At 39.3% G+C, this 11089-nt stretch overlaps 1 protein-coding gene across 1 annotated transcript in view; it reads left to right on the top strand.

The window, feature by feature from the left end:
* Window positions 1–1924: 1924 nt before the first annotated feature.
* The window catches only part of fa2h (fatty acid 2-hydroxylase), a 41530-nt gene continuing 32365 nt past the window's right edge, over window positions 1925–11089 (top strand). Inside the window, exon 1 of the mRNA XM_053505142.1 lies at window positions 1925–2355. Within this exon, the coding sequence (XP_053361117.1) occupies window positions 2074–2355 (282 nt within the window). The 5' untranslated portion in view covers window positions 1925–2073. The remainder of the gene's footprint in view (window positions 2356–11089) is intronic.

The following is an 11089-nucleotide window of genomic DNA, read 5'->3' as shown; positions in this document are numbered from 1 at the left end:
AACACACATTTGGCTTGTTCAGAATAAGTAATCAAATGAGTCTTCTTGATCACACACACTGTTTACCGTATAAACACTTTTCTATGTACAGGTAAAATCAGAAAAATGTAATCAGAAAACAGCATATAACTTTACATTAATTATCAATATAAACAACACACTTATGAGGCTGGACAATTGAATAAACTGTGTGGGTGCCAATAATGGCAAACATTTATCTGTTAATTCTTTGACAATACTGCTGCTTTTTGTTGGAAACTGGCAAACATAAAAAATTTGAAAAATAGTGTCTGATGCAATGACTTTAATCAATGTTGGGAACGCAGTGTTAATGTGCCTGAGAGGCTGCGCTTCCAGAGTACTGTAGAACTGGAGATGAAAGGGTTTTATAAGTCACATGGGAGTAGGTCTCCAAAGAAGCAGCAGGTAAGAATAGAATATTTTCTATGTTTTTTTTTATGTGACTTGAAAAAACTTCCATCTACAGTTAAATATAAATATTAAAACTTTGATTATCATGTTATCTAGTATAATTTAGTGTTTTAGCTACATAAATAAAACAGTAGGTTCTCTATTCAACCTCTTAAATTTTCATAGCTACTAGGCTATTTATTCAAATTCATTAATATAAAAAAACATTGTTTTAATGTAATTAAACATCTTTATAATATCATTATTATTTTCTATTCATTAAAAAAGTAACTTTTTCTAAATCTAAGTGACAAAAACCCTACACTTTAAGACTCATTAATGTTTTTTTGTTTTGTTTTTTACGATTTGGGACATTATTTAATACAATACAATATTTATTACCAAAAAAAAAGTATTTTTCTATCTGGGAACTGGAGCCCTGAGCTACCCCTAATCCTGGAGTACACCTATCCTGCATGTTTCACTTGTTTTGACAAACATCCTCTATCAAGGAGATAGGCTCCATCCACATGCTATCCTGCATATTGGGCAACACATACTCTCCATCCTGGAGATATATCCAGGGGTTGCCAGTGGATCTATGCCCTTGAAGGACCTTGCTCTAGTGTCTAATAAAACATAACTGTGCCATCCTGCATTCTGGAGAAATTTGTGTCAGTCATGCTCGACTGGGGCGTGAAGGATGTTACTTAGTGGGGTCAGGGCTCGAACCAGGAACCTCCTGATTAGCAGTACAACACCTTAACCACCGAGCTACCCTCACTTCTCCACAACACTGTGCTGGTCAGTTAATTGATTGAGACATGTGTGTGGGTAGTATTGAAAACACCAAAACGCGCCGGATTGGGATTGGGAACAAACCACAGTAAGGTGTGATAAAACCAACATGATTTGTTCCTCCCCCCTCCCCGTTAGTCACAGGTCTAATATGTGTTCAGTCCTGAAGTGGTTGTTGTGGTCACGGGGGCGCTCGTGGCTTAAACATGAACTTTAATCTTGGTCGGTCAAACATGTTCAGCTGTCAAATATGATCTTTTTTTCTTTTTTTTAACCAAACTTAAATTAAATCACACAACCTTGAGTGAGCGGGTTTTTTTTAGGGGGGATTAGATCTGACACCAGCTGCTCAAACAGATACACATGAGGGTTTATTGCGCAAACATCAGGCAGAAGAAAGCGGAAATCCGGAAGTCGATCCTGCACTGGATATCGTTTTGAATATTGTTTGTTTGTTTGTTTAGAAAGCTGAAACATAAACAATCCCAAATTTAGAAAGAAAAAAAACAAAAAAGGAATCAGGTGATTTCCCCCCCGTGTTTGTGTAACAGGTGCCTGTCGTAAGACCGAATCCTCAACCTCCAGCTCATGTAATATTCATGAGATACTAATGAGCGGAGACGTGTGTGAGAGAGAGAGAGAGAGAGAGAGTGATAGAGAGAGAGAGAGAGAGTGATAGAGAGAGAGAGAAATCAGAGGACTGTTTAGGGTTTTAGTGCTGGACTCACAGCGGGGGGAGTCAGGAGAACGTGCTGTCTCAAAGAAAAATACCTGGATATATTTATATATATAAATAAAGAGAGATAGGGAGAGTTATATATATATATATTTTAAATATACATTATATAAATATAAATATTTAAAATGTCTTGCTCAGTATCCACTCGGTACTTCTCAGAGAAAGAAGTCGCGAGTCACTGCACGAAGGAGTCCTGCTGGGTGCTGCGGGGGACGCGGGTGTACGATGTGACCGGCTTCCTGCGGATGCACCCGGGCGGAGAGGCGCTCATCCTGGGCCGCTCGGGGAGCGACGTCAGCCGGCAGCTGGACGGACCTCCGCACCGGCACTCGGAGAACGCGCGGCGCTGGATGGAGCAGTACTACATCGGAGAAATGAGCAGGGACAGCGCACAGGCTCACACACAGGTACACACACACACACACACACACACACACACTGGGGTATTTACCTTTAATAAACCGAGATCTGTCATCTCTGAACCTGTCTCTTAAAGTTTATATATATATATATACACACACACACACACACACACTTATACAACTCATCCAATAATACATAAAATATGTATTATATTATATTATACAGTCAAAAAAGGAATTTCAGGAACACTTTAGAAAAAGAAAAACTTTTTTTTTTAATTGTATTTTAATACAACATTTATTGCTATATTTAATATTAGTATGATAATAATATTATTATGATATTATATCATATTATATTATATTAATAGAACCACTATTCATTTATTATAATACATTACTCTTTCTATATCTCTCCATCTCTCCATCTCTTCATCTATCTAAGATAGATAGATAGATAGATAGAACCTGTTTCACAAAGTTTGAATGAGTTTGATATGTGAACATGGCACTTTCTCCCAATGTCATTGTCTCTCTATATAAATTTTTGTATCATCCTTATATGAGAAATGTTAGGTATAATTTTTTTTTTGCCAAACTTCTTCCTAATTAAATCTACAGTTATCAGTCAGTCAAAATATACACAGCTGGAAGAGTCCTGGTCTCAGGACGATATATAAAATTACCAACTCATTCAAACAGGTCCAGTCCTAACAGATCTCCGTTTGTCAATACAAATCCAAAACCCTGGATTTAGCGCACTAGGTAGGGTGTGTACGCTTTCTCCATTCTGACCCATGCAGTGCGCGTATAAAGGAAGGAAGGAAGAGGTTTTTCAATTCGGCTGATGAATTGGTGCACCTGTTCCTAGCAATTTGTAAACTATTTGTTTAAACCTGTTTTGTCCATTTTCATTTTAAGCCTTGTAATGTCCTCACCACCGCTCCTGTACAAACTGAATAAGCCACCCCTATTTCTACCACACCTGATGTCATCTAGCTGATCAAGGTGTTCAAAGTGCATTTTGAGTTGGATCAGGTGTGTAAGGTGTGGGTGGAACCGGACTCTGGGTGTTGTAGGGTGGTGGCCTGTCAGAGTGTGTGTCAGTAGGGATATGCGTGTATGGCTGTGTTGCTATAGCAGACAGGGGGATATCCCAGAAAGGGCTAAAGGGTGTCTGAAATTATTCCTCTGGGAGTACAGAGTACCACTCATTTTGATTGCTATCAAGGTGGAGCATTGTATGTTATCTATGCTGATGAATGCTATTAGAATCAGGTAGTGTTTGACCCGTGTATATTGCTTATGTCTCGGGACAAAACTTTTTTCAAGACCCCTTAAAGAGACACAGGCAGCACACATTGTGAAATGTTTGTTTTTAACAAGTAATGGAATTAATTTCATCCGATGTGATACCCAGATTTGCTCTTAGACCCTTGGTGTACACTATTACGTTAACCAGATCTTTTCAGCAAACTGAAACCAAGACCCTCGTACAGTACGTATGCAAAAATATCTGATCAGTCACAAAAGTGCAATAGCTCTTCAAGTCAAAAGAAATAAAAATTATATTATATTATATAAGGAAAACTTTACTTCCGTAATATTATATAAGCACCATGTAGTTCTCATTAGTGAGCCTACAGGCTGTCTTGCTTTGGAAGCAGACTCCTGGCACTCTGCATTAGTGATCCTGAGGATATTATTTTTTTCAGACCAAGCGAGCAGGTTGGTACGGTGCCTACAGGAGTATGTACTGGTGATTCAGTCGATTATAAGCACTAATCTTCAGGGAATCATCTTACACCTTGTCACACCCTGGCATAGACTCCAGTCTTTTAGCGAGGCCATGGATGCTCGTTGTTAGTGCATGATAAGAAGCCTACAAGTGATCTCATTAGGGAGCCATCGCTGTTCCTGAGACTTCTGGGATCACGCCTGGCATCAGAGGGTTCTGCTTTAGGTAGCCTACAAGGCTTTTTCTCATGAGAGAGAACAGGCGATACACTGGGCTCTTCTTTCTAACACTGATCTGTTGTTTTGTTTGCACTTGGTGACGTTCTTGTGTCAGCAAAACCAAAACCCACATGACTTGAATTAGGGTTGAGTTATTGTAATATATACATATATATGCATTAGTGTCGCTGGGATGTCTTGTGACTTTTTAACTGCACACGTATTAGCAATCTAATGTGTATGAGTCTGTGTGAGAGAGAGGGAGAGAGAGAGAGAGAAAGTGTCAGACCGGTCTAGCTTGTCTGTCTATACAGAGAAATCCAGTCATAGCCCCAAAAGAAATGACTATTTTAAAAAGCTTTCCATTGTGCCCGTGGAACATGTGGGCAACCTGCTGTTGTTGATGGTTGGTCTTTAGCTCATGGTGTAGTTTCCACACCGCTTGTGTATGGCGTGGTCAGGGAACACAGATTTTGCGAGTTGGATTTGGAATATCATGATCTGACATGATAAGGCATGATGATGATATTTAAAGTGCATGCAAATAAGTTGATATTTTCCCTCTCTTTATCTCTGTGTGTGTGTATGTGTAGCTGTAAGGATGTGCATTGTCATCATGTACATGAAGCAGGCCCGGGTCTGCCGCATTCTTTACTCATCTCGGTTTGTTCATTGTTCGCAGTGGAAAAGCACCACCCTTGTTTAGCGCTCGCTTGTACAAGCTGCTACTGTGGACCTCATAGCCTTTAGCATAACCCCCTGTTTGTGTGTGTGAGGGAGTTTAGGGTTATAAACGTTCTTGCTTTGACCTTGCCAGTGCATGTGTGAGTTTCGACAGTGTGTATGGTTATGATTAACTTTACACCCATATAACATCCTAAAAGCGTCTATTAAAAGAGAATTACGACGCTTGTATCACGTGTCAGCTTGTATATATGCCACCAAATATATACATGCTTTTTTTTAATTGCTCTATTGCCTAACAGGTTTGTACAGACGTCTAGGCCTCAGTGCTAGTTTACACTTACAACTTCTTCTTCTGTTATGGGTGTGCACTGTCCCCTTTTTGTTTCTTTGATTTCTGGTTCGAAACACTCGTAGCAACAGTGTATACAGCTTATAAAACGAGCCAGTTTGGTAACCAGTGTTGGGTGTAACATCTTACAAAGTAACAGTACTTGGATTACTTTTGATGTAACGAGTAATCTAACGGGTTAGGTTCGCCATTTAAGTTATTTAGTTACATTTTTTAAAAATGTAATCCGTTATCCAGACAGCAGTGATTCCGTTAGTGTGTGTGTGTGTGTGTGTGTGTGTGTGTGAAAGTCATCCTACAAGCCCTGCCCCCGATAACCCCTAACTAGTTAACCCCAACTACTAACCCCTAGTTAGTACTCTAACTAGGTACTTTTATCAGAAAGTAACGCTGTAATGTAACTGATTACTTTTTAATGACAGTACTTTTGTGATGTAATTAGTTACTTTAAAAAGTAACGCCCCGCCACACTGTTGGTAACACACGAACCAAATAATGCACTAAATCAGACCAGAAGATTAGTCCAAGAATCTTTTGATTTTGTTGCTTTATTATGTGAATTAATTCTTACAAAAAAAAAAAAAATTTACTTGATGGTCTTTTTGGATTTTATGTCTTATTATATTTTCTTTAATTTTTTTACATCTCAGCTTTATGACATGCATAGACACAGAAAAGGAAGGCTTCGCCTGTTGCTTTATCGCTTCGCCAGTGTAAACGAAGGGCTCGGTCAATGTTATCACTACCATAGCACGATTAATCACATAAAAATTTTAATTGTGATACGGCCCTGTGCAAGTATATAATCACAAAAGGTGGCAATTTATTACAGTTAATATATACATAGTCTGGAATTTATGTAGTTTGTCGATAGTTGAACTTTTCTATACCGCTTTATCCTGTGTACAGTGTCGCGGGGGGCCTGGAGCCTATCCCAAGAGATTTATAGCACGAAGCAGGGTGCATAATTTTGAAAATTTATATATAACTTTTGAGGTGCTTGAAAAACATCTTCTTAATTAATTGTTCCCCGTGCTTGGTGGGTTTCCACAGTCCAAAGACTATTTGCCGTTCCCAAATTGCCCGTAGTGTGTGAATGAGTGTATGAGTGTATGTGTTCCCTGCCTCGTGCAACCCTGTATGGAGGATAGAGCGGTATACAATAAACGATCAGTGAGTGAGTGAGTGAGTGATTTAACAAATATAACTAAGCATTTTAATTAAATGACAAGCGATTGCTTCTAGAAATCCAGCGTGTAACGTTGTGTCATAACCTGCCTGTGTTACAAATTAAATGTTTGTTCAGACTGTAGTTGTATTTGCTCGCAGATCACGTTCCCTTTGCATGCTGTTGAGATTTTACTCGGTCGTACTGTATGTTACATGACGTCACTTTCCTGTCTGAACTCAAAGCAAAAATATGTTTGTTTTTTAGCCAAAGAAAAGTCGTCCTTCTTCCTTCTTTCATAAGCTGACTTGCTTTCATGTTGTTATTCTTGTTACATATTTCTAAAGTAAAGATGTGGCATGAACTAAACTTCTTTTTTTTTTTTTTTAAGTTTCTCCTGATCATTTCATGTTTTGGTAACAAAGTGACATCAAGTGGAAAATATTTGACTTCGTTCACCTCTCTGTCGCTTCCAAAGACCATCAGGTAGTGAAGTACAATAGTAATTATTCAAATTGTAAGACTTTTCACTTCAGCTGTTCCATTGTAAGTAAATTTCATTGTAAGAATCGTTGGTTGTGATTTTACAACACAGACCATTCACAGGTGTATCTAACTAAACAAGCTTAACTGGCCATTGTTAGTATTGTGTAAGACTAGAATAGTGCATTGGGATTGGGATCCTGTGGGATAATAATAAAAAAATAAAAAGGTGTGGGCGAGCGGATCGACGCTCGTGGGATGAAGAAAGAGCGTGCTCAATAGCAACACGGGTTATTCATCCTTAGTAACTGCCTGGGTAGGGCAGTGGTGGTTTATATTATGTTCTGTTAGAAAATAGCAATGATAAGGACAGACCTGCACCTAATAGAACATGTGTTGTCGGAATTATTATTATTATTATTATTATTATTATTATTTATTATAATTATTACTATGATTATTATTAATATTATTGCTCCTGCTACTAGTGCTAGTACTCATATCAGTAAAACCAGTGGGCCAGGGATAGCTCAGTGGTTAAGGTGTTGGATTGCTGATCAGAAGCTCCAGGTCCAAATCCAACCACCACCAAGGTGCCACTTTTGGGTCCTTAAACAAGGCCCTTAACAACAGTGGGTGCAAGTGCGGAAATCAAAAAGAAACATTCCCACGCAAATCTCTCTTTGAGTCTATTTTGGTGCCGCCGAGATTGAGGAGCTGTCAGAGCTTGTCTGATTTCTCACCAAACACTGAAACTGCTCTCATTTCTGTATGATTTTTCCCATTGTGGCTTTCTGGTATAAACCACACCCACTTCAGGTTGAAATCAGAACAGAGAATACAGACACAGATGTGGACAGTTAACAGTTGCAGGAACTGACAATGGCAATTTTTACACCCCAAATAAGGACAGACAGACTGACTTGTTGTGACAGCATGCAGCAACATACAAAGCATACACATAGTGTGCATAACTTATAATATACTTAACATTCTCACTAGACATGAGTACATTGTGTGACATAGTGTGCCATTGTCATGTTTTACAAAGGCCCTGTAGACGGGCAATTAGTTTCAACCTTCTCTCTGTCTTCACTTCCATATTTATAGAAAAGACAAAAAAGAAAGGTTTGCTTAAGGTTTAGTTTGTTAAGATGTTTTTATTTTTATTATTTATTTACTTACTTTGTTGAAAAACATCACCCCGAAATCAAAGTTTAAGATTATTTAAAGAAAAAGAAAAAAAAACCTGCCCAAAACCGAGCCTTGAGGAATCCCTTGTGTTCCTTGTGTTAAAATATACAGTCAGGTCCATAAATTTTGAAACAAGGATTTTTTTTTTGTCATTTGGTCGCTATTGTTGTTGGTCTTTCGGCTGCTCCCGACATGGGGTCGCCACAGCGGAATACCCAGTCCGCACTACAACTTGGCACAGGTTTTACGCCGGATGCCCTTCCTGATGCAACCCTCCCATTTTATCCCTGCTTGGGCACTGCATCCAGTGGCTGGGGTTTGGGCAATGGCTGGCAATCACACCCGGGCCTTCCGCATGGCAGACGAAACACCTATCACTGAGCCACCAGTGCCCCTCATTTGGTCACTATATACCACCATATTTGCCCGGAGGACCCACTACGGTGGTAAAAATGGGAATAAATACAATGGTTACCACTGGCCTACAAGTCGGACTACAGAGGTTCCCTAGATGGATGGATGAATGCCACCACATTTAATTTGACATGAAACACTCAGATGCAAATGGTGCATTTACCCTTCAGGAATTCAAGTCATTTTTATACACACACACACACACACACGTTCATAAATAATGGAACAAATGGCTGACGAGCAGTTGCATGGCCAGGTATGTCCTGTTCCCTCGTTACTCCATGACTAGTCAAGCAAAAAAAAGGCTGGGTAGAATCTCGTGTTTAATTTTTGCTTTGCTAGCTGTTTACTCAAACTCGAATATGAGGTCCAAAGAGGTGTACTGTACATAATATACCATAATGTATCATGGAGACATTTTATATTATGTAGAGTATAATATGTGACAGCGTATGCTGTCTGTGACGGGAAGATAATTAACAGTGGTGTTTCAATGACAGAAAATGCAGATGTTGTAATTCGTCTTCCGCAGGAATTCGGCACCACTAATATGTATTTAAATTAAGGAATATGTATATATTCTGTATATATAAACTCTAGATGTGTAGACCGTTGTGTGTGTATGTGTGTAAATCCCAGTGTATGAGAGGTACATGAGACACAACCATGTCACGGGTAAAGGCTCAGAGATCTTACTTTTTCCCTAATTCCGATGTGTGACCATTAACTGAAGCTTTTGACCTGTTTTACCTGATTGGACACCTGCATAAACGAGCAGCTATAAACACGGTTGTAAACACTCATTGCTCATCCAGCCTATCTTTTGGTCTTTCTCTTAAAGATAATAAGTCAGCCTGTCATGTTTCTAAGTAGGAGCAATGTGCCAAGATCTTCCTATTTCAGAAAACTTAAGTACAGACGTAAGCAGCTTCACGAGGTGAACTATAGACTGTAGCTTTAGACTTGAAAAAATGTGTTCCCTTTGCAAACTGTTACTACAGAAATGGCATATAACATACAGGAATATTATTTAGAGCAGATGAGTTTTATCTTGCGCACGGAACAGGAATTTGTTTGTGCAACAGCAATATTACCTTATTGCCTCTCATGCATTTTATTGTCTCCGTGCCCGTGACTATCTGCCAGTATAAATTACCATATAACCTTAGTCCTGGAGAAGGAAGTTAGTGGCACCACTCATAGTGATGGTGTCCTCTAGTCTAAACACTTTTTTAAAAAACAGTCGCATATTGCATGTCATCCGTTACACACCTGCATCTGGTAGAAAACGGAAAGCCTGCCATGTTATTTATTCACTGACTCACACACTATTCAGTCATGCACACTGGGTTCACCGGTACACGGGAGAATTTTGGCAGGTTCACAACGTCACACGTGTTTGTGCCCCAGCGGGCGTCGAACCTGCACAGGAATCATGGGGTCATGACTTCGGCTGCCAAAACTAGCAGTGTAAACAGTTTTCATTGTTTTCATTGGATGATGTAAAACGCTTTGCAATACACGTGCATGTAAAAGGCAGCGTAATGATCGTCATTCACTATTCCTGGTTTTGGAAGAATATTCATGAAGTTTTTAGCCGGATGAAATTTTAGTGCAGCTTGCTATATTAAGATCATTCTGAATGAGGTTGACAATGAACAATCCAGGTCTTTTATTATTGTGCATTACAAATTGTTTAGAATTCCGTGGTCATGCATTAGAGATGGAGAACCAGGCACGTCCGATAGTTCCTGTATAAAATAACTGCTATCTTGGGAACGATAGGAAACATCATAGGCTTGATTGATTAAAGAAAATAAGTTGATGCAGATGATTTCAACGAGGATCCCTCTGGCAGCCAAGTAGAGTTTTTCTTGTTACTTATTTGAATACCCTTAAAACTTTACATAAAACAAGAGAGTAGAAACCAGTTGAAGAAAAAAAAATGACAAAAGAAGTTTGATCACTGTATGTATGTTTCAATCCTACACATATTCATCTGTTTGTTTTTAAGATACAGCATCACTCTGAAAAGGAAGACGTGTTGGTGGCTCAGTGGTTGGTTTCTCTCCTGCCATGTGGAAACCCCGGGTTCAATGCCCAAGCCCCAGGTGGATCCTGTGGATGAGGGCAGAACAACAAAAATGTTTCATCATAGAAAAAAGATAATTGGTCGGAAGAGCTTTGTACCGATTAGCTTCCCAGCAAAAAGAAATGTCTCACGCAGCATAACAAGCCAGCAGTTATTTCCTTTAATTTGTAAGCCATCCCACAGAAAACTGCCAAAGCCAGGGATCAGCTCTCCTGTGGACTCCCTGGAATGCCCCTGCTGCATGGATATGAATCTCATTTATCAGTCAATAGCCTTTTTGTTCTCGGACGCCTGCACAGAGGCCGACATGCGCCCAAAGACTGTATAAAAAAAATAAATGGACAAACCCACTGAGACACAACCCGTAGGTTAAAATGTGTTTTTAGAAGAGCGGATTTGAAGCTCAACTCAAATGGAGCAGGCTGTTTGTTTGCCC

This window comes from Clarias gariepinus, chromosome 10 (genome assembly GCF_024256425.1).
Source record: "Clarias gariepinus isolate MV-2021 ecotype Netherlands chromosome 10, CGAR_prim_01v2, whole genome shotgun sequence".
In the NCBI taxonomy this organism is placed as follows: Eukaryota; Metazoa; Chordata; class Actinopteri; order Siluriformes; family Clariidae; genus Clarias; species Clarias gariepinus.
The sequence above is the reverse complement of the archived record's forward strand: the minus strand, read 5'-3'. Positions and strand labels throughout refer to the sequence as shown.